Source organism: Eumetopias jubatus, unplaced genomic scaffold (assembly GCF_037043125.1).
Source record: "Eumetopias jubatus isolate StellerSeaLion01/CBP00866 unplaced genomic scaffold, mEumJub1_p1.0 scaffold_17, whole genome shotgun sequence".
Classification (NCBI taxonomy): Eukaryota; Metazoa; Chordata; class Mammalia; order Carnivora; family Otariidae; genus Eumetopias; species Eumetopias jubatus.
The window spans coordinates 30,827,419-30,849,512 of record NW_028274823.1 but is presented as its reverse complement, the minus strand read 5'-3'; the positions used below and the strand labels follow the sequence as shown (position 1 = coordinate 30,849,512).

The window sequence follows — 22,094 nt, the reverse complement described above, 5'->3', positions numbered from 1 at the left end:
ACGACTGGTACATCCCACCAAGGATGCTACTATAGCCAGGAGTTTCCATTCCACACAAATGGATTGACTACTGAGTGGGTGGCAGAGCCTGCTAGGTGCTGGAGACACAGCAGTATGCCAAGGGTATGTCCGTAGTGCATCAGAGAGTCTCAAAGCCCTGGTTAGAATCAGAAAGTTCTGATTCATGCATAAATGTGCAAGTGTCCTTGTAAGCTCGTTATTATGCCATATATTGAAAAAAGCCTGAAAGATGCCTTCTTTCCAAGGAATCTTGCTAGCTTTCTAGAGCTTCTTAGAATGCTTCATTCTCCCCAGGAAGCAATTTATGCTCCTTGGAGAACTAGACTCAAAGGACACTTTGCTGGGTGCTGCCAGCAGAGGGGAGAGCAAATCGGTGATAAAGAGGTAAGAGAGAAGACCAGGAGCCAAGTGAGCTAGTTTTCAACTGATCTGTGTCCACTACACACTGGACACCTGAACTACAACCTAACCCTGAACAACTATGTTAATCTGTGTTTGCAAAGTGGCCGCAGAGATCTATGGAGATTTGGCTGGTGCTCATGAAAAGGCAGGTCTCTCTCCAGATCCCTCCATGAAGGGCTGTAGTGTTTCCCATTTCGCATCATTCCCTGAAGGGAAGAATGATCATGGAAACACTCAGGACAACTGGGCTGCCTGCTAGCCCGGCAGAAGAGTCTGTCTATGATGGCTGAGCAAAAGCCATTCCTCTGCTGGTTCTAAGAGGCCCCTGTAGTCCTAACTGCCACTGGCTTCTTGCCTTTGCTCCACGGCTCACAAGGAAACCTGGTGGGGAGTGTATTTTTGAAAGATGACTCTCAGAACCACTGTATCAAATGCTGATTCATTCCCTTTCATTCACTGGAACCATGCTCATCGAACAACTGCTCTGTGCCACTCAATGCTAGGTGCTGGGAACACAGGCACGGAAGACCCAGCATATCATCATATATTTTTTTGGACTCGTTATCTTCATCTGCATGTGCCGGGATTCCATCTGCAAAGACAATCTGCCTGACTGCTCTGATTTGTCCTGTATAAATGTATTCAAGAAGCTGCCTTAATGGAGGGAAACTACATGTGTTTAATTAGGAACAGCTGTTAGTAAGGAAACACAAAGCTGAGGGCAGAGCTCAGCTCTTAGGAGGACCTTGCCGCAGACCGAAAAACCAGGGTCACAGGACTAGAGTGGCACAGGACCAGGTCACTTGGTGAGTCCGTCGTCCCGAGGGGTCTGCCCCGCCATATGGTGCTGCCAGGCCAGTGAGAGCCCCTATGCTTCCGGTGTTAAAGTCACTGTCCAGATAGCTGCGGAAGCCTTCAAGTCCATCGTCCCATCACTTGCCTCTCCAAACCCTTGTGCATACTATTCCCAAAGCCAACATGGAAACACAGGTCAGACGGTGTCTCTCTCTTCCTCCAAAGTCTTCCGTGGCTTGCCACTGAGTGTCGAGCAAGGCTTCACTTCTTCTGCCTGGCGTTCACAGCCTTCCACGACTGGTAGAGAGCCCCACACCCCCTCACTGCAGTCCTCACTACATCCCTGCTGCTCCCGAAGCTTTCATCACACGACTTTGCAGGGAATGATGTGAAATGGGAAACACTACAGCCCTTCATGGAGGGAGCTGGAGAGAGACCTGCCCCTCCCCTGTGCCTTTGCCCATAATGTTCCTTCTGCCTCAGATGCTCCCCTCCACCATCACCACCACCCTCCACCTGTAGAAATTAAGAGTCATCTTTCTATGTCCCCCTCAAATGCTACTTCCTCCGAGAAGCCCTGGCTGATCTTCCTATCAGAGAAATTCCTGATTCCTTTGACTATCTACCACTTCTTTTTGTGGACAGACTATGTAAGGGCAGGAAAGAAAGATGGTCTAAGGTAGCAGCAAAGAGGCTAGACTGTGAAGCAGACTGCCTAGGCTTGAGTCCAGGCTCTCACATTTATCTCATTGGGTGGTTGTAAACTAGTGGTGTCTGTCTCACTGGCTGATCAGTTATTAGACAGAGGGCACTTCAGAAAGCACGTGGCACATAGAGTTAAAATTTTTATTATGACACTAATCTCCTCTACCTTTTCTTATCTCCTGCCTCTGTTCCTCCAATCTTGTTCTTACCTGTCTCCGAGGACTATGGTGAATATTAGATGAGAAATGGTATGTTGTAGGCACTGCCTTTGAACTATGGCTATTAGATGAAGGTCTTGCGGCCATACGCTCACTACTGCTGCTGCTGCTGCCTTTGCCCTGATGCCTGCACCTGACATCTCAGTGCCCGGAGAGCTCATTCCTCACTGTTTGTTGACCGGGTTACACCCATTCACAAAGAAACAGATAAAGAACCTTCAGTGAGAGACGAACCTCCCCCCTCCAGCAGGCAGAATAATGAGCAGTACCACCTCACTGTCCTTTCTTCAAAGTCCCTGGGAATGAAACTGCACGTGTTACTCACAAGAATCCTGCAGCATAGGAATCTGATAGATTGTTTGTGCCTCCAGCAGAGGTGGTCACCACACCTTCAAGCCAAATCTTCTTTCCTGGGGTGTATGTATTAACCACCTGTTCACACGACAAAAGCAGAAAGGGATAGGAGATTTTTAAAAGCTGTTTGCAAGTGAGAAGGAGGACACATTCCCTTGATGGAGTTCTGCCCATACCCTGCTCTCAGGTGGGTCATGATCTGTGCTTTTTCTATGACGATTCACCCCATACAGTGAGCTGGCACGCACCCCCCCACACACACAACATGCACACGCACACGCACACGCATTAACACTGACATATGTCTACTCAAAGAAATGATCATTTTTCCCTAAGTAAATCCAAGTGAAAATACGACCGTTAGAGTAACTGCATTTTCCAGGACATAAGCTGACTGCAACACCATTTACTGGAAAGCATAAATCATGTGATGCTTCCATATTAACAAGGATTGAGAAGGAAGTTTTCTTAATACTCTGTAATGGAACATCCCAGGATGAGTCTACTGTCCATACATCAGAAATCATAAATCATGAGGGCAGAGGTCAAAGTTTGGGGGAAATATTTTATAATCACCAGGGTATGTATGTATATTACAACCACTTTTTAAAAAAGATTTTATTTATTTGACAGAGATAGAGAGAGTACAAGCAGCGGGAGCAGCAGGCAGGGGAGAGGGAGAAGCAGACTCCCCGCTGAGCAGGGAGCCTGATGTGGGGCTCGATCCCAGGATCCTGGGATGATGACCTGAGCCGAAGGCAGATGCTTAACTGACTGAGCCACCCAGGCACCCCACAACCACATTTTGAAAATAACTGCAGTAAATATTTAAAAAAATCACTGATCCACAGATGAAAGATCCCACCTTGGGAGCTTTCCAAGCAGAGGCAAAGCCTCTTGTTAAAAGGTGGCCCTCTGAAGTTTTGAAATGGCCCAGTCTCTGGTTCCCAAGTTGGAGGCTGGCCAGACTCTCCAGATTAGGGCCCAGATCCCCTAGACAGCAGTCTGGCAGTACTTAGGGATAATGTTGTACTCTGGGAAGCCCCTGGAAGCAGAGCCTGAAACAAAGGCTTATCTATAGATAGTTGATTTGGGAAGTAATAACAGGGAGCAGGAATGAGGAACCAGAGGACTGAATTAGGGAAAAGGCAAAACCAGTACCAGGATGTGTTTTCAGGTTGGCAACCACTGTTGGCAACTTGTACTCAACCCCACAGGGAACTTGGTAAGAGTCTTATGAACTATGTCTCAGAACTTCCTCCCAGGGGAACTCAAGGGGAAGCATACTTATCCCTTGGCTCCTACCCTCCAAAAGGTCAAGAGTAGCGTTGGGACTATTAACCTCTGCCCCTCCCCATTACCCAACTTAATTGTGTAGGCATGAGTGTTGAGCAGGTTCCCTCAGTTCTGCATCTCTGCCTTAGTGAAGTCCCAGAGCAGGAAATAAGAAGCAAGGTTGTACCACATCCCATGGGCGCCACGCTGGTGACAGCCTGTGCACCTGCCAAGCTCTGATCCCTGCAGCAATAGTTAGTACAGGAGGTAGGACTGAGGGGGTGCCAGTTATCCACGAGGGAAGCTGGACAAAGACAACAGTGTATTTGCATCCTATGGCCCACCAATTCCTCTTAGGCATACAAACCAAAGGAATTCTTCCTCAGGCCTCTAAGGAGACAAGTATGAGGATGTTCACTATGTCATTGTTCCATACAGGTTTCCGTTGCTAGAGGAATGGAAAAGTAAAAGGTGGTGGGTAACATACCATAAAACATTAGGCAGCAGTTGGAGCAATAGAGTCAATGTAAATCCAGCAACATGAATTAGCTTTAAAGATGTAGTGGTGAGTTAAAAAAATAGCAACAGAATGAGATTTATGTCACAATATTAATGTAATTACTCATTCACATCCACTAACACTAAATAGTTTCTAAAGATACATGTCTCTTAAGGACATGTACCAAATGCAGAAGGAAAGCATGCATAAGAGGGAGGTGAATGTGAGCAAAGATTAGAGATCAAGGTGAAAATTAAAACAAAAACAAAAATTAAAACAAAAGGCTTTGCATGAACTGATGATAGTCTGCTGTAGTTGAGAAGCATGATTTTAATTTAATTCTCTGTACCTCAGATCCCCAAAAAGAAAAAAAAATAATGTAAGATGTAGCATAAATGCCAGAACTTTCCTTTTCCCAAACCCGGAGGCAGATATCGGCAAACAATCATGTTCCTCTTTTCATCTCTCCCTACATATAACGGCTTGTCCTCTCCCCGCATCTACTAGAGTATTTGAATTATTTGAGACCTATTTTGGAATCAAGGTTGGCAAAGTGCTCTATCCTTTCAGAAGTAAGTTGTAAAAATATTTCACAAATTTGAGATGGAAGTAAAAATTGTGATCAAGGATGGAAGAAAGATCCTGAGAATTAAAAGTGGAGGTTAAATTGGAATGTTATTAAAAATTAAGTAAGAATTCCCCCTTGTCCCCACAAAGAGAAGAGTCACTGAGGACACCACAAGGTCGTTCTCTCCCCCTTTTCAATACTGTTCTGGGTGCCAAAGCCAAAGGGACCCAGAGATAGTATAATAAGAAAACAAGGAAAACACCTTAAATGATCAAAAGACAGAGCTGGATGGTAAAACTGGACTGCACTGAGGGTTCCCCTCAAAATGTAGGGCTACAAAAACTCTCTGCTCATGAGAAACTGTGTGCTCCCTTTATAGCTAACTAGAGTGGAGTAACATATTTGTGTTTTTCTTTTTTGCCTTTGGCTTCCAGGATATTCAGAGTTTAATTTTTGCTCAAAGACAGTTATTAAAATAAGGCAGTTAGAGAAAAGGGGTTAAACAAAACAAAAAGGTAAAATTATAGCATGATGAACCTTGAAGTCATTAAGCTAAGTGAAAGAAGCCAGACACAAAAGGCCACATGTTGTGTGATTCTGTTACATAAAATGTTCAGAATAGGCAAGTCTGTAGAGACAGAAAGTAGATTAGTGGTTTCCTAGAGCCAGAGAACGGGAGGGGAAATGAAGGGGAGGAGTGGGGGGGAGTGACTACAAATAGATATGGGGTTTCTTTGGGGGGTGATGAACATGTTCTAAAATTAAATACATGGTTTCACAATCCTGTGCATACCTTAGAAACTACAGGATTGCACACTTTTAAAAGGTATGCATATATTTCATGGTATGTGAATTTTATCTCAATCAAATAAAACTCTGTGTGTGTGTGTGTGTGTGTGTGTGTGTGTGTGTGTGTGTGGTGTCATTAGCAAAAGGAGAGGTAGAGTCTAATAGGCAGATAACTACCGTGGAAGTAGTAATGTAGCCTGGAAGTTCTCAGTTTTGCCACACACTGGTTGCGAGATTTTGGGCTTGTTATTTTCTTGAACTTTCTTCATCGACATGTAAAGCCATGCATTGGGAGTAGAGGAAATCTAAGTTCCTTTTAAATACAAAATGTTAAATGTTAAAGGTATCAATATTTTGTAACATTAATGCTGATCCCCCTGGGCTCCTACTCCTCAAGAGTCAAGAGCATCTTTGATTATGTAAGTCAAAATTACATAAACAACAAATATGGGAGACAGAAAAAAAGAGTCAAGCTGGAGGTAAATAGTGAGAGTGGTCGAAAAAGCCACTGGAGATGAAATTACCTAAGGAGAATATCTAAAAATGAGACTAGAAAGGGGCTAAGGGTTTCCATCCCAAAACATTAAGGCATTATCAAATGCATTTATTCAATCACTCAACCAATACTTATTGAATACCTGCTATATGCCAAACAGATTCTAGGAGCAGAAATACAGCAGTGAGTGAAACAGAACAAGGCTCTGCTCTCTTTGGCTTACATTTTAGTCAAGGGGAAAAGACTTACAATAAAAAGTAAACAAAAAAGAAGGAGATAGCAGGGGGGGAAATTGGAGGGGGAGACGAACCATGAGAGACTATGGACTCTGAGAAACAAACTGAGGGTTCTAGAGGGGAGGGGGGTGGGGGGATGGGTTAGCCTGGTGATGGGTATTAAAGAGGGCACGTTCTGCATGGAGCACTGGGTGTTATAAGCAAACAATGAATCATGGAACACTACATCAAAAACTAATGATGTAATGTGTGGTGATTAACATAACATAATAAAATAAAAAAGTAAAAAGGGAGGCGGAGCAAGATGGCGGAGGAGTAGGAGACCTGGATTTCGTCTGGTCTCAGGAATTCAGCTGAATGGGGATCAAACCATTCTGAACACCTACGAGCTCAACAGGAGATTGAAGAAGAGAGTAGCAACAACTCTCCGAACAGAGAAGCGACCACTTACTGGAAGGTAGGACGGGCGGAGAAGTGAATCCGAGGCGATATTCGGGAGGAGAGACGGCGGGGGAGGGGGCCTCCGTCAGCCGCTTCTGGCAAGTGATAGAGCCGCGGAGCACAAAATCGGACCTTTTAGAAGTCGGCTCCGCGGAGGGACATCGCTCCAGTGGCTAAGCGGGGGGTGGAACCCTCGCGGGACAGTGTGGTCTCAGGACCCTTGGGGTCACAGAAAGACCAGGGGTGCCTGAGTGCAGCAGAGCTCCCAGGGATCGGAGCGGGGAAGCCGGCTGCAGAGACGGAGCTGAGGCGTGGGCTCTCAGCTCGGGGTTGCCATAAATTGTGATCGGTGACAGTCGGGCCACTGCTCCTCCAGCAGGGACCCAACAAGCGGCAGACCCAGGGAGACTCTCCTTTCTCCCCGGGGAGTAGCGGTGTGGCAGCGCACCACAGGGATCTGCTGGGTTTGGAGACTCCACACGGGGTCGGGAGCCAGAGATAGAAACGCTCGGTCACAGGCCGGGTGAGCACGGAGTGCGGCCGGAGACCGGGGAGATGGGAGTGATTGACTGCTTTTCTCTGGGGGCGCACTGAGGAGCGGGGCCCCAAATTCTCGGCTCCACCGGGTGGAGATTGGGAGGCCACCATTTTCACTCTGGTCCTCCAAAGCTGTGCCGGGAGCTTTCAGGGAACAAAAGCTCCTGAGAGCAAACCCGAGCAGCTTGCTTAGCCTGGACCGACAAGGGCGGGGCAATTCCGCCTCCGGCAAAGACATTTGGGAACCACGGCAACAGGCCCTTCCCCCAGAAGATCAGCAAGAACAGCCAGCAAGCCAAGACCAAGTTTACCCATCAAGGAGAACAGGAGACTCCAGCACTAGGGGAATACTGCACATAGAATTCATGGCTTTTTTTTTTTTACCATGATTCATTAGTTTTTCAAAGTTAATTTTTTAACTGTTTTTTTTTGAATTTTTCTTTTTCCCTTTTTCAACCAACATCTCATCAATCCCTTTTTTAAAAAAATTTTTTTATTTTTCATTTTTAGAGTCATATTTTATCCCTTCATAGTAGTTACCCTTATTTTTGGCATATATATATATATAAGTTGTTCTCTCTTTAAAATTTTGAAATACAGTTTCTTCTAACAGATGAAAATATACCCTAAATCACTAGTGTATGGCTTTGTTCTAGTCTCCTGCGTGATCACATTCTCTCCCTTTTTTTTCTTTTCTTTTTTTTTTTAAATCTTCTTCTTTCTTTTTTCAAATAACTTCTTATCTTATCAATTCCTTTTATAAAATCTTTTATAATTTTCATCTTTACAGTCATCTTCCATCCCTTCATTGTATCAACCCTTATTTTGTACATATATAAGTCTTTCTTCCTTTAAAATTTTAGGAGGCACTTTCTTCTAACAGACAAAAATACACCCAAAATCTAGTGTGTGGCACTGATCTATGCACTAGCCTGATCATATTTGATCATATTCTGTTTTGTTCTGTTTTTGTTTTTATCTTTTTCTTTTTCTTTTCTTTTCTTTTTTCTTTCTTTCCCTTTCTTTCCCCCTGGTTTCAGATCTTTTCTGATTTGTATAGAGTATATTTGCCGGGGACGTTGTTAACCTGTTAGCATTTTGTTCTCTCATTCATCTGTTCTCCTCTGGACAAAATGACAAGACGAAAAAAATCACCTCAGCAAAAAGAACAAGAGGTAGTACCGTCTGCCAGGGAACTACTCAATACGGACATTAGTGCGATGTTGGACCTAGAGTTCAGAATCATGACTTTAAAGATACTAGCTGGGCTTGAAAAAAGCATGGAAGTTATTAGAGAAACCCTTTCTGGAGAAATAAAAGAACTAAAATCTAACCAAGTTGAAATCAAAAAGGCTATTAATAAGGTGCAATCAAAAATGGGGGCACTAACTGCTAGGATAAATGAGGCAGAAGAGAGAATCAGCGATATGGAAGACCAAATGATGGAAAATAAAGAGGCTGAGAAAAAGAGAGAGACACAACTACAGGATCACGAGGGCAGAATTCAAGAGATAAGTGATATGATAAGATGAAACAACATTAGAATAATTGGGATCCCAGAAGAAGAAAGAGAGAGAAGGGCAGAAGGTATATTGGAGTAAATTATAGCAGAGAACTTCCCTGATGTGGGGAAGGAAACAGGCATCAAAATCCAGGAGGCACAGAGAACCCCTCTCAAAATCAATAAAAATAGGTCAACACCCCGACATCTAATAGTAAAACTTACGAGTCTCAGAGACAAAGAAAAAATCCTGAAAGCAGCTTGGGAGAAGAGATATGTAACCTACAATGGTAGAAACATTAGATTGGCAACAGACCTATCCACAGAGACCTGGCAGGCCAGAAAGGACTGGCATGATATCTTCAGAGCACTAAATGAGAAAAATATGCAGCCAAGAATACTATATCCAGCTAGGCTGTCACTGAAAATAGAAAGAGAGATAAAAAGGTTCCAGGACAAACAAAAACTAAAGGAATTTGCAAACACGAAACCAGCCCTCCAAGAAATATCGAAAGGGGTCCTCTAAGCAAAGAGAGAGCCTAAAAGCAGCATAGATCAGAAAGGAACACAGACAATATACAGTAACAGTCATTGTTACTGTAAGGCAATACAATGGCACTAAATTCATATCTTACAGGCAATACAATGGCACTAAATTCATCTTTCAATAGTTACCCTGAATGTAAATGGGCTAAATGCCCCAATCAAAAGACACAGGCTATCAGATTGGATTAAAAAACAAGACCCATCAATATACTGTCTGCAAGAGACTCATTTTAGACCCAAAGACACCTCCACATTGAAAGTGAGGGGGTAGAAAACCATTTACCATGCTAATGGACACCAAAAGAAAGCTGGGGTGGCAATCCTTATATCAGACAAATTAGATTTTAAAACAAAGACTGTAATAAGAGATGAAGAAGGACACTATATCCTACTTAAAGGGTCTATCCAACAAGAAGATCTAACAATTGTAAATATCTATGCCTCTAACATGGGAACAGCCAATTATATAAGGCAATTAATAACAAAAGCAAAGAAACACATTGACAACATTACAATAATAGGACATTAACACCCCCCTGACTGAAATGGACAGATCATCAAAGCAAAAGATCAACAAGGAAATAAAGACTTTAAATGAAACACTGGACCAAATGGACTTCACAGACATATTCAGAACATTCCATCCCAAAGCAAAAGAATACACATTCTTCTCTAGTGCCCATGGAACATTCTCCAGAATAGATCACATCCTAGGTCACAAATCACATCTCAACTGGTACCAAAAGATTGGGATCATTCCCTGCATATTTTCAGACCACAATGCTTTGAAACTAGAACTCAATCACAAGAGGAACGTCGGAAAGAACTCAAATACATGGAGGCTAAAGAGCATCCTACTAAAGAATGAATGGGTCAACCAGGAAATTAAAGAAGAATTTTAAAAATTCATGGAAACCAATGAAAATGAAAACACAACTGTTCAAAATCTTTGGGATACAGCAAAGGCAGTCCTGAGAGGAAAGTATATAGCAATACAAGCTTTTCTCAAGAAACAAGAAAGGTCTCAAATACACAACCTAACCCTACACCTAAAGGAGCTAGAGAAAAAACAGCAAATAAAGCCTAAACCCAGCAGGAGAAGAGAAATCATAAAGGTCGGGGCAGAAATCAATGAAATAGAAACCAACAGAACAGTAGAACAGATCCACGAAACTCAGAGCTGGTTCTTTGAAAGAATTAACAAGATTGATAAACCCCTGGCCAGACTTCTCAAAAAGAAAAGAGAAATGACCCAAATCAACAACACCATGAATGAAAGAGGAGAGATCACAACCAACACCAAAGAAATACAAACAATTATAAGAACATATAATGAGCAACTCTGTGCCAGCAAATTAGATAACCTGGAAGAAATGGGTGCATTCCTAGAGATGTATCAACTACCAAAATTGAACCAGGAAGAAATAGAAAATCTGAACAGACCTATAACCACTAAGGAAATTGAATCAGTCATCAAAAGTCTCCCAACAAACAAAAGCCCAGGGCCAGGTGGCTTCCCAGGGGAATTCTACCAAACATTTCTAGAAGAATTAATACCTTTTCTCCTGAAACTGTTCCAAAAAACAGAAATGGAAGGAAAACTTCCACACTCATTTTATGAGGCCACCATTACCTTGATCCCAAAACCAGACAAAGACCCCATCCAAAAGGAGAATTACAGACCAATATCCTTGATGAACATGGATGCAAAAATTCTCACCAAAATACTAGCCATTAGAATCCAACAGTACATTAAAAGGATTATTCACCATGACCAAGTGGGATTTATCCCTGTGCTGCAAGGTTGGTTCAATATCCGCAAATCAATCAACGTGATACAATACATTAACAAAAGAAAGAACAAAAATCATATGATCCTCTCAATAGATGCAGAAAAAGCATTTGACAAAGTACAGCATCCTTTCTTGATCAAAACTCTTCAGAGTATAGGGATAGAGGGCACATACCTCAATATCTTAAAAGGCATCTATGAAAAACCTACAGTGAATATCATTCTCAATGGGGAAAGGCTGAGAGCTTTTCCCCTAAGGTCAGGAATGCGGCAGGGATGTCCACTCTCACCACTGCTATTCAACATAGTATTAGAAGTCCTAGCCACAGCAATCAGACAACAAAAAGAAATCAAAGGCATCCAAATCGGCAAGGAGGAAGTCAAACTCTCACTCTTTGCAGATGATATGATACTGTATGTGGAAAATCCAAAAGACTCCACCCCAAAACTGCTAGAACTCATACAGGAATTCAGTAAAGTAGCAGGATATAAAATCAATGCACAGAAATCAGTGGCATTCCTATACACCAACAACAAGACAGAACAGAGACAAATCAAGGAGTCCATCCCATTTACAATTGCATCCAAAACCATAAGATACCTAGGAATAAATTTAACCAAAGAGGCAAAGGATCTGTACTCAAAACTATAAAATACTCATGAAAGAAACTGAAGAAGACACAAAGAAATAGAAAAACGTTCCATGCTCATGGATTGGAAGAACAAACATTGTGAAGATGTCAGTGCTACCTAGAGCAATCTACACATTCAATGCAATCCCCATCAAAATACCATCCACTTTTTTCAAAGAAATGGAACAAATAATCCTAAAATTTGTATGGAACCAGAAAAGACCCCAAATAGCCAGAGGAAGGTTGAAAAAGAAAAGCAAAGCTGGTGGCATTACAATTCCGGACTTCAAGCTCTATTACAAAGCTGTCATCATCAAGACAGTATGGGACTGGCACAAAAACAGACATGTAGATCAATGGAACAGAATAGAGAGACCAGAAATGGACCCTCAACTCTATGGTCAACTCATCTTTGACAAAGCAGGAAAGAATGTCCAATGGCAAAAAGACAGTCTCTTCAACAAATGGTGTCGGGAAAATTGGACAGCCACATGCAGAAGAATGAAACTGGACCATTTCCTTACACCACACACAAAAATAGACTCCAAATGGTTGAAAGACCTAAACGTGAGACAGGAGTCCATCAAAATCCTAAAGGAGAACACAGGCAGCAACCTCTTCGACCTTAGCCACAGCAACTTCTTCCTAGAAACATCGCCACAGCAAGGGAAGTAAGGGCAAAAATGAACTACTGGGATTTCATCAAGATAAAAAGCTTTTGCACAGGAAAAGGAACAGTCCAGAAAACCAAAAGAGAACTGACAGAATGGGAGAAATTTGCAAATGACATATCAGATAAAGGGCTAGTATCCAAAATCTATAAAGAACTTATCAAACTCAACACCCAAAGAACAAATAATCCAATCAAGAAACGGGCAGAAGACATGAACAGACGTTTTTCCAAAGAAGACATCCAAATGGCCAACAGACACATGAAAAAGTGCTCAACATCGCTCGGCATCAGGGAAATCCAAATCAAAACCTCAATGAGATCCACCTCACACCAGTCAGAATGGCTAAAATTAACAAGTCAGGAAACGACAGATGTAGGCGGGGATGTGGAGAAATGGGAACCCTCCTATACTGTTGGTGGGAATGCAAGCTGGTGCAACCCCTCTGGAAAACAGTATGGAGGTTCCTCAAATATTTGAAAATAGAGCTGCCATCCGATCCAGCAATTGGACTATTGGGTATTTACCACAAAGATACAAATGTAGGGATCCGAAGGGGTACGTGAACCCCAATGTTTATAGCAGCAATGTCCACAGTAGCGAAACCGTGGAAAGAACCAAGATGTCCATCACCAGATGAATGGATAAAGAAGAGGTGGTATATATACACAATGGAATATTATGCAGCCATCAAAAGGAATGAGATCTTGCCATTTGCAACGACGTGGATGGAAGTGGAGGGTGTTATGCTGAGTGAAATAAGTCAATCAGAGAAAGACAAGTATCATATGACCTCACTGATATGAGGAATTCTTAATCTCAGGAAACAAACTGAGGTTTGCTGGAGTGGTGGGGGTGTGGGAGGGATGGGGTGGCTGGGTGATAGACATTGGGGAGGGTATGTGCTATGGTGAGCGCTGTGAATTGTGTATGACTGTTGAATCACAGATCTGTACTTCTGAAACAAATAATGCAATATATGTTAAGAAAAAAAAAAGAAGAAGAAGATAGCAGGAGGGGAAGAATGAAGGGGAGTAAGTGAGAGGGGGAGACGAACCATGAGAGACGATGGACTCTGAAAAACAAACTGAAGGTTCTAGAGGGGAAGGTGGTGGGAGGATGGGTTAGCCTGGTGATGGGTATTGATGAAGGCACATTCTGCGTGGAGCACTGGGTGTTTTGCACAAACAATGAATCATGGAACACTACATCAAAAACTAATGATGTCATGTATGGTGATTAACATAACAATAAAAAATTATTTGAAGAAAAAAAAAAGTAAACCAAGAAAAGAAATTTAGAAATAATAAGAGCTAGGAAGAAAATGAAACAGAATAATCTGATAAAGAGTGACCTGGCAGGAGGGGTGGGGGTGGGTACTTTAGATAGTGCTCAGGCCACCCTGCTGAAAGGTGGTATCTGAGCCTAGACCTGAGTGAAGAGGGAACCAGCCCCTTGATGGATCTGTAGGAGCAGCAGAGGAAAAGGACACGAAATGGATACAGGACTGTTGTTTGTAGAACCAGAGAAGACCATCTGGAGTATAGTGAGTAAGGGAATGTGGACTATGTGGCATTTAAGAAACAAAACAAATGAGCAAAGGGGAAAAAAGAGAGAGAGAGACAAACTAAGAAACAGACTCTTAACTATAGAGAATAAATGGAATGTCACCAGGGGGGAGGTGAGCGGGGCTTCGGGGAATAGGGGATGGGATTAAGGAGTACACTTATCATGACGAAAATAAAATAAAACAAAACAAAACAAAATAGGAAAAAAAGGTCAGAGAAGAAAGGATGGATGTTTCTTATTCTGAGTGTGATGGAGAGCTACTGGAGGGATTTAAACAAGAAAGTGATATGAAGTAATTTATGCCAAGATCACGGTAGCTGTGATGATCATATATACATATATAATGAAAACTGTGAAGCGACAGACACGTTCTGTTATTTCTGTGGCCACTGTGAGCTTCAGTTTCCTCATCCATGTGCTGGAATAATACTTGACAAAGTTGTGTCGAGGATCCTGACTACTGATCAAAGGATAAATAATATTAGGCCAATCACAGGAAGATCCTGAGAGTTATAGGAAGTGGCATAGACCTAGCAGATGAATATTTATGTGGGTCCATCTAAGGTGATGCATGAATTCAAATGAACTAATGCTAAATAGCGTAATAGTTTATAGTTACAGTTTGGTGGTGGGATTCTGAAGTATCATTTATGATCCAACAAAGGAGTCCAGGAGTCTGTGGACTACTTCTTAGAAATGCTGAACTGTTAGCTCTTATTCCTTATTGTATTTACTAAAGGTCCCTCCCTGTGAAGGCAGGTATCCTATATCATGATATCACTTGTATTTACTTCCTAGCAGAGTGCCTGGCACAGTCAGTGCTTAACTGGAGGCTGCAGTGCTCTAGTCACACAAAGAAGTCAATCTGATTTCAAACCTGCCCATGCACAAGCTCATGGGAAACTGTCACTCTTTGAAGAAGTTATATGACCTAAGACAGGGCAACTAAACTGATCAAGGAATTGGAAGCAGTACCCTGAATACAAAGAACAACCTTGGAGATCAGAAAAAATAAAAGCATGCCATGAAAACCTACAATGGGACTAAAGATCTAGATAAGACCAACACATGTCTATTTGCTAAAGCTCAGGATATGAGGCCTGGGGTCTGTCCCCTTGAATTGTGAAAGATAGAAATTTCAGAGAAGGAAAGGGAAGTATGCCTTGCTTACCAGGTAATTCATATATGGAATCCAACAACCCCAGAAGTGGTAAAGGCAAATCACCATCCAGTGAGATCTGGAGACCAGAAGGATTTTATGATGTATTGAGCTTATTATAATGTTCTGATATTGAAGATAAGGAGACAATCATGTTCCTATCACCTATCCTGTGAGGACATTTGTCATAAGTATTTAGTTACAAGGTGGCATTAATTTGTACAAGATTCTTATATTCCAAAAGGAGTTCAATTTTTTTTGTCTCTAAGGTCTTTTATTTATTTTTTTAGCTTTATTTTATTATGTTATGTTAGTCACCATACATTACATCATTAGTTTTTGATGTAGCATTCCATGATTCATTGTTTGCGTATAACACCCAGTGCTCCATTCAATACGTGCCCTCCTTAATAGCCATCACCAGGCTAACCTATCCCCCCATCCCCACTCCCCTCTAAAACCCTCAGTTTCTTTCTCAGAGTCCATAGTCTCTCATGGTTCATCTCTCCCTCCGATTTCACCCCCTTCATTTTTCCCTTCCTACTATGTTCTTCCTTTTTTTTTTTTTAACATATAATGTATTATTTGTTTCAGAGGTACAGGTCTGTGATTCAACAGTCTTACACAATTCACAGCGCTCACCATAGCACATACCCTCCCCAATGTCTATCACCCAGCCACCCCATCCCTCCCACCCCCCACCACTCCAGCAAAACTCAGTTTGTTTCCTGAGATTAAGAATTCCTCATATCAGTGAGATCATATGATACTTGTCTTTCTCTGATTGACTTATTTTGCTTAGCATAATACCCTCTAGTTCCATCCATGTCGCTGCAAATGGCAAGATTTCATTTTTTTGATGGCTGCATAGTATTCCATTGTATATATACACCACAACTTCTTTATCCATTCATCTGTTGATGGACATCTTGGCTCTTTCCACAGTTTGGCTATTGTGGACATTGCTGCTATAAACATTTGGGTGCACGTACCCCTTCAGATCACTACATTTGTGTCTTTGGGGTAAATACCCAGTAGTGCTATTGCTGGGTCATAGGGTAGCTCTATTTTCAACTTTTTGAAGAACCTCCATACTGTTTTCCAGAGTGGCTGCACCAGCTTGCATTCCCACCAACAGTGTAGGAGGGTTCCCCTTTCTCTGCATCCTTGCCAACATCTGTTTCCTGACTTGTTAATTTTAGCCATTCTGACTGGTGTGAAGTGGCATCTCATTGAGGTTTTTTCTAGCTCTTTTAAATGAGGACTTGATTCCAGAAAATGGTTGGATTTGTAAAATACTGTGTACATAAGTAAGATTCTGCAGAGACACAGACACTGCATAAATAGAAGTTCATCTGAACTCTCTTCTGACTTGCAGGGGGATTTGTAAGTAAACAATTTATAAGTTGGTGTTACTGGGGAGGTAGCATTGAAGAGTGGTTAGGGGCATGGACTTTGCCCTCAGACTGCCTATGTCTGAATCCTGATTCTATGGTTTACTTACCGTGTGACCTCTCTGTGCTTTACTTTCCTTAGTTGTAAAATCAGAATAGTAATCATAACCATCTCAGAGCATGTTATGATATTTAAATGACCGAATATTTGTAAAGCATTTGGAAAGGTATCTGGCTTACTGGTTAAGTTCTTAAAGTCAACCGAATGTTAACCTAGACCACTCTCCTTGTCTAAAGCACATGAGTTGGGTTTGGATCAATCTAACATTAGAGTTGGTTGCCTTTCTTTTGCACATATTTGTGGAGGTAGGTAATAGCCCAGATGTATGCTAACTAGCAGGGAAAGGTCTGCTTAAAATTTAAAAGGCACATGGATAATTCACATTAACATAATTAGCATTCCGAGTAGTTAATTTATCCACTCTCAGCACAGGAGTACTTCCTGTCCTTTTCTAGAGAAGCCATGTGAACAAAAAACACAGAGTGAGGTAGGACTTTTATGTACAACCTAAACCAGCTTTATGAGATGTTCTGCAGGGGAAAGATTCCTAGAAAGTATTAATACTAAAGGCTCTGGAAGTAGTTGGTACAAATCAACAAGGAATTTCTGAGCATTTGCTGTTGGGAACATGGTGAGAGGTTTGATGAATTGTGTGTCTATCGTGAGCAGAGAAGACCATCATGGTGACACGTGAGGGAGGAACTGAGGCTCAGGGCTGGTTAGGACTGGGGAAGAAATTAACATGGTAGAAGAGGAGAGAAAAAAAATCAGGAAAAGCAGATGGAACCAGCTGCAAAATTCCCTTAGAAAGTGAAACTCCAAGCAAGTGAGGGCTAGAGTTCAACACTGTGGTTTTCTGAGTAAATATGATTCTCCCTGTGCTGGAAGAGAGAAAATTGCAGGACTGGAAAGAACAAGGGTACAGTTCCTGGTGAGAAATGATGTGCCAATGAAGGTCATTTTAAGGAACATGCTGCCTGGGGATGGGGAATAAGTACAAGTGTTGAGATTACTAGAATGAGGGTAGAGAGGGGCTGGGTGGCCAGTTCCCTTTCAAGGGTTCTGTTGTCCCATAAGACTTCAGCCCTTGGGCTCAAGTGGACATGGGAGGTGTGAGGCACCCACAGAACAGCTCAGCAAGTGGCCAGGGGCTGCTCAGACTTCTTGGGCCCGCTGGGGGCAGACTGATGTGAAGGGAGGCCTCCAACTCCCTTCCCTCGCATCTCCATGTGGCTATGTTGAGAGAGCAGGGGTGAGAGAGAAGAGAGAATGAGGAAAAACAAGACTGATTTTATTATTTTTTTTAAGTTTTATTTTCCCTGCCACTTTGATTATTTTTTAGGAAAGGAAAAAGAGAAAAATAGGAAAATAACCATTTATGTGGCACATTTTCAAACCTGGGCTTCCTTTTCCTGTTTCTCCAAAACTGCAACCTAAGTCTTTAACAAAGACTCCTGAGAGCCTGGTTTCAGCCACTGGCTGTGCAAGAGATGGTAGCCCTATAGCAGCAGACATGTTGTTTATGGTTATCCAAACCCAACACCTTCCTTAATGAGAAAGGAAGCAATAAAACAGGAATAGTGGACAGGCCAGCTGGGCTAATCAGCCCGGGCAGGAGGCCCAACCTCCTAAAGAACCTGGAGTCCATTAATTCCAGCATCTCATCTACTTGGAAATCAACCTTCCCCCGGACTTTGGGAAGAGTAGTAGCTCTCTGAGTAACCAGAACTGGTCCTCTAATCACTGGTGAGAAGGCAAATAGCTTCAGGAAGCTTCTTAAACCTCAATGCATAGCACTCTTCTTGGGGGTGCCCCTGCCTCTTTGTTTCTTATTGTATTTACTAGAGGTCCAGGTGAGAGTTCAGTAATGTTTTGTGTTTCTGTCCATTTCTCTTGTGTATTTTTGACTCTAATATACCTACTATATTAGAAGAGGAGGCGATCATTCCATTTTGTCCCCTCCTTCCTCTCTGCCCCTTCCTGAGTCCTGGATCTTATCATTTCTTCCTTGATCTTCCACCTCTAATCTCTTCATCCACAAATTCATCCCCCATGCTGCCATTTGTTAACTTGCCAGGTCCCTCCCCAGCTTTGGAAGCTTCACTGGCTCCCCATTACTGGCAGAAGCACTCAATCATGTGCTCACAGAAGTCTGTGTTGTTAGTTGGGCTATTTGCTATGATAACATTGAAAGCAGTGATCTAAAGAATGATTTACTTAAAAATAAAAAGAATAGGGGCTCCTGGGTGGCTCAGTCAGTTAAGCGTCTACCTTTGGCTCAGGTCATGATCCCAGGGTACTGGGATGGAGTCCCATGTTGGGCTCTCTGCTCAGCGGGGAGCCTGCTTCTCCCTCTGCCTCCCTCTCTCTCTGTCTCTCGTGAATAAATAAAGAAAATCTTAAAAAAATAAAATAAAAATAAAAAGAATGGATTTTAAGATGTCACAATAACATTCTTTTCATTCACCAAAATTATGAAATGTTTCCCTGAGAAAAAAGCTAAGGAACCAGTAAGTACACACAACCCCTAGTCTGTTTTACAGATTTGTCCACAGGAGTATGTTAGATGTGGCAGGATGAAGATGAGAACCACCAGCCCTCAGGATACAGGCTAGCGGCTTCATTTAACTTGGTATCTCAGACCCTTCATAATGACCCCTTAGCAGACTCTTCCCCCCGCCCAAGACCTGTGGGCCACCACACATAGTGGACCTACCATTTTCCAACCACATGACCTTCTTTTAGGTTTTTACTGATTGCCTCCTCCCCTACCCACACCTCATCCATGTTATCTGATTTTTTTTTTTTCTGGCTTGTTTCAAATGTTACCTCCTCTGTGAAACTCCTCAAACCTTTAGAAAATTAATTCATCTCTCCTCTGGGCTCCAAAGTTCTTCAAACCGATCTCTGACCTTGACCTTATTAAACTGAATTGTAATTTTCTGTTTGCCTATCTGTCTTCCCTACTATACTACAAACAGCTTGAGAAAGCCACATGATTTTTCCTTTATACATGCCTTATAGAAATATCTAAGTACCTGGCTTGTTGCTTGATAGTTACTTTGCTTATTAAATACTTGTTAAATAATACAATAATGAAATAACTTATTGGTTAATAAGTAAGGGACATAATATTTTACTGATAAAAAGGCCGAATTTCAGTGAAGATAACTAAAATCTCAAAACCATAAGAGCAAACATCAAATCGTCACAGTTCCAGTGCAGGGTTCTATCTACTTTCTAATCAGATTTTCTCGTTTGAAGAGACCTAGAAGCTTCTGAGTGACTAACCTGCCTCCATATTTAGTATGTCCTTCTTAGGTTAGACAAACTGGGCTATTCTGAGCTCAGCCATTCCAATATCTCATCACATTTTTCCTGATTTATTTCTTCTGTCTGATGTATTTCCTGTCAGTTTCATTAATTTTTTTCTGTATAATTTCTTTTTATCATCTCCCGGTTCCGGAGTGCCATATTTACCCATTTTCTTTTGGTATCAGATCAATTTTTAATTTGTGGCTTCTGTTTCTGTGACATCTTCAGGATTTAAAATTGCATTCTGTTCTTGTGATCTCCAACCACAGAAAAGCAACTGTATGTAATTGCAACAAAACATAAAATTAAAATAAGAGCATACACAAAAAAGATAAAGTCCAAGGGAAGGCAAGGAAAGTATTAGCTTATGCCAGTAAATAAGGAAGATTTCACAGAGTCCCAAAGCAAAGACTATGTTCAAGGATAAGCGCTAGCAGAGGGAGAGACTGGACAGCAGCTGCTTGCACAAGAATGACTCTTCCTCCCTTCCCAGTTCTTTTTCTTGAGGAAACAACCCCGAGGCTTAATGGACAGTCCCCCCACTGACAAGTCATAGACTTTACCAGCCTCAGAAGTAATTTCCTCTCACTCAGGACAAACCCTATAATCCTCCCACTTCCATGTGGAAAATTGGAAGGTCACCCCAAGTTGTCTCTTCCTCCTGAAGAAGCTTTTTGCCCCAAACCACAATTTGTTCCCAGGGCCATTCTTCCAAGTGTCCGTGGGCAGCACATACCCTCACATTTTCACTGCCTTGCACAAGCTGGCCCTCGCTGCATTGACCAAAAGCCTGTGCATATGAGACGTAAGAATGAAGTCCAGCGAATGAGTACAAATCACTCCCTGAAAAGCCTTGTTCTCTTCCGCTATCTAATACTGGGGTAATGTTAGACATTACCTAACATACAGCTTTCATTTAATTTTTACTTCTAGGACACCCACTCCAGATTATATGAACTGATCAGGGGGTCAAATTGATGTTTTTTCACCAAGAATACTCAGTATTCTTTAAAAGCCTTCCTAATCCTGGGTCGTTAGGAATATAAATATGGGCTATAAAATAAATGGCTGACAAGTATGGCAGATGCAGAAGAGTGTACTGGGTAAGAGTGTGAGCTCTGGAGTTCAGTGGGCCTGGCCTTGAATTCTCATTTTACTACTAGTGGCCTTGAGCAAATGACTGGTTTCTTCAATGAATTAGTAATATATGATGTACTCAATAAATGGCATTATAACCTAAAAGGTAATAGAGTTACTATATTTCTGTAAGTTAATGATGCATTTTCCACAGTTTAATGGCTTTGAAATCAGAATGTCTTTCATAATCAATATCAAAAGAAACCTGCCAGCTGTTTACCCCATATCCTGCCTGCCTCACGCCAGCTCTTATTAAATTTATGGTACATTTTATAAGTATTTGTGTTTAAGAATCAAGGAGATACAGTACATAAGATGACAACAACTAAAACTTTGGAGTTCTTTTGTGGTAAACATGCCTTTTTAGCTAGATTCCCCTATTTATTATTTGTGTCTTCTATATGAAAGAGAAGAGCTGAAGATCTCTTGGGTTATACTGTTCCATTTGCAGTTACACAGCCAAGTGGTGTCATAGAAGCCAATTTACTGGGAAGCTCGTGAAGCTCAACCTTCCAGCTTCCTACTCTCACAGGCCTCTGCTGGTGTCCCGGGAAGGGCCCTAGAACCGTGTTCATGTGGTCAGATATATTTCTAAAACATGCACATTTGTTTTGTTTTCTTTTTCTTAAAGAAAAATTGTATGAGCTTCTGTCTCCATAAAAATTAGAATGCTTGGGGATGTTGTCCAAGGTGTTTGTATTTAGACTACTCTCCCTCTCCTGAGTACATCTTTGGCCTGTGTTTCTTCTCCCCTCCATCAAAAGCTGCTCTAGGGAAAGGACCTTCTGTCTGATATCAGTGTAACTTTGAATCAGTGTGGTTTACCTCTTCTGGGGTTCTGTATATTTTGTATCCTCCTCCTAATGCAGAGTGAAAGGTTATTTTTTTTTTCAAATGAAATATCTGGCATTAGCAAAGAGACTGAAATGTTATTTTTGAACTACAAAGAGACCCTTCTTCCTTCACCCCTAAACATATACC

At 41.9% G+C, this 22,094-nt stretch overlaps 1 protein-coding gene across 4 annotated transcripts in view; it reads right to left on the bottom strand.

The window, feature by feature from the left end:
- Positions 1-22,094, bottom strand: part of HPSE2 (heparanase 2 (inactive)) — a 667,506-nt gene that overhangs the window by 137,058 nt on the left and 508,354 nt on the right. For all 4 annotated transcript variants that reach the window (XM_088019878.1, XM_028098764.1, XM_028098765.1 and 1 more), the window contains one exon: positions 2,467-2,573. In XM_088019878.1, the coding sequence (XP_087876004.1) occupies positions 2,467-2,573 (107 nt within the window). The remainder of the gene's footprint in view (positions 1-2,466; positions 2,574-22,094) is intronic.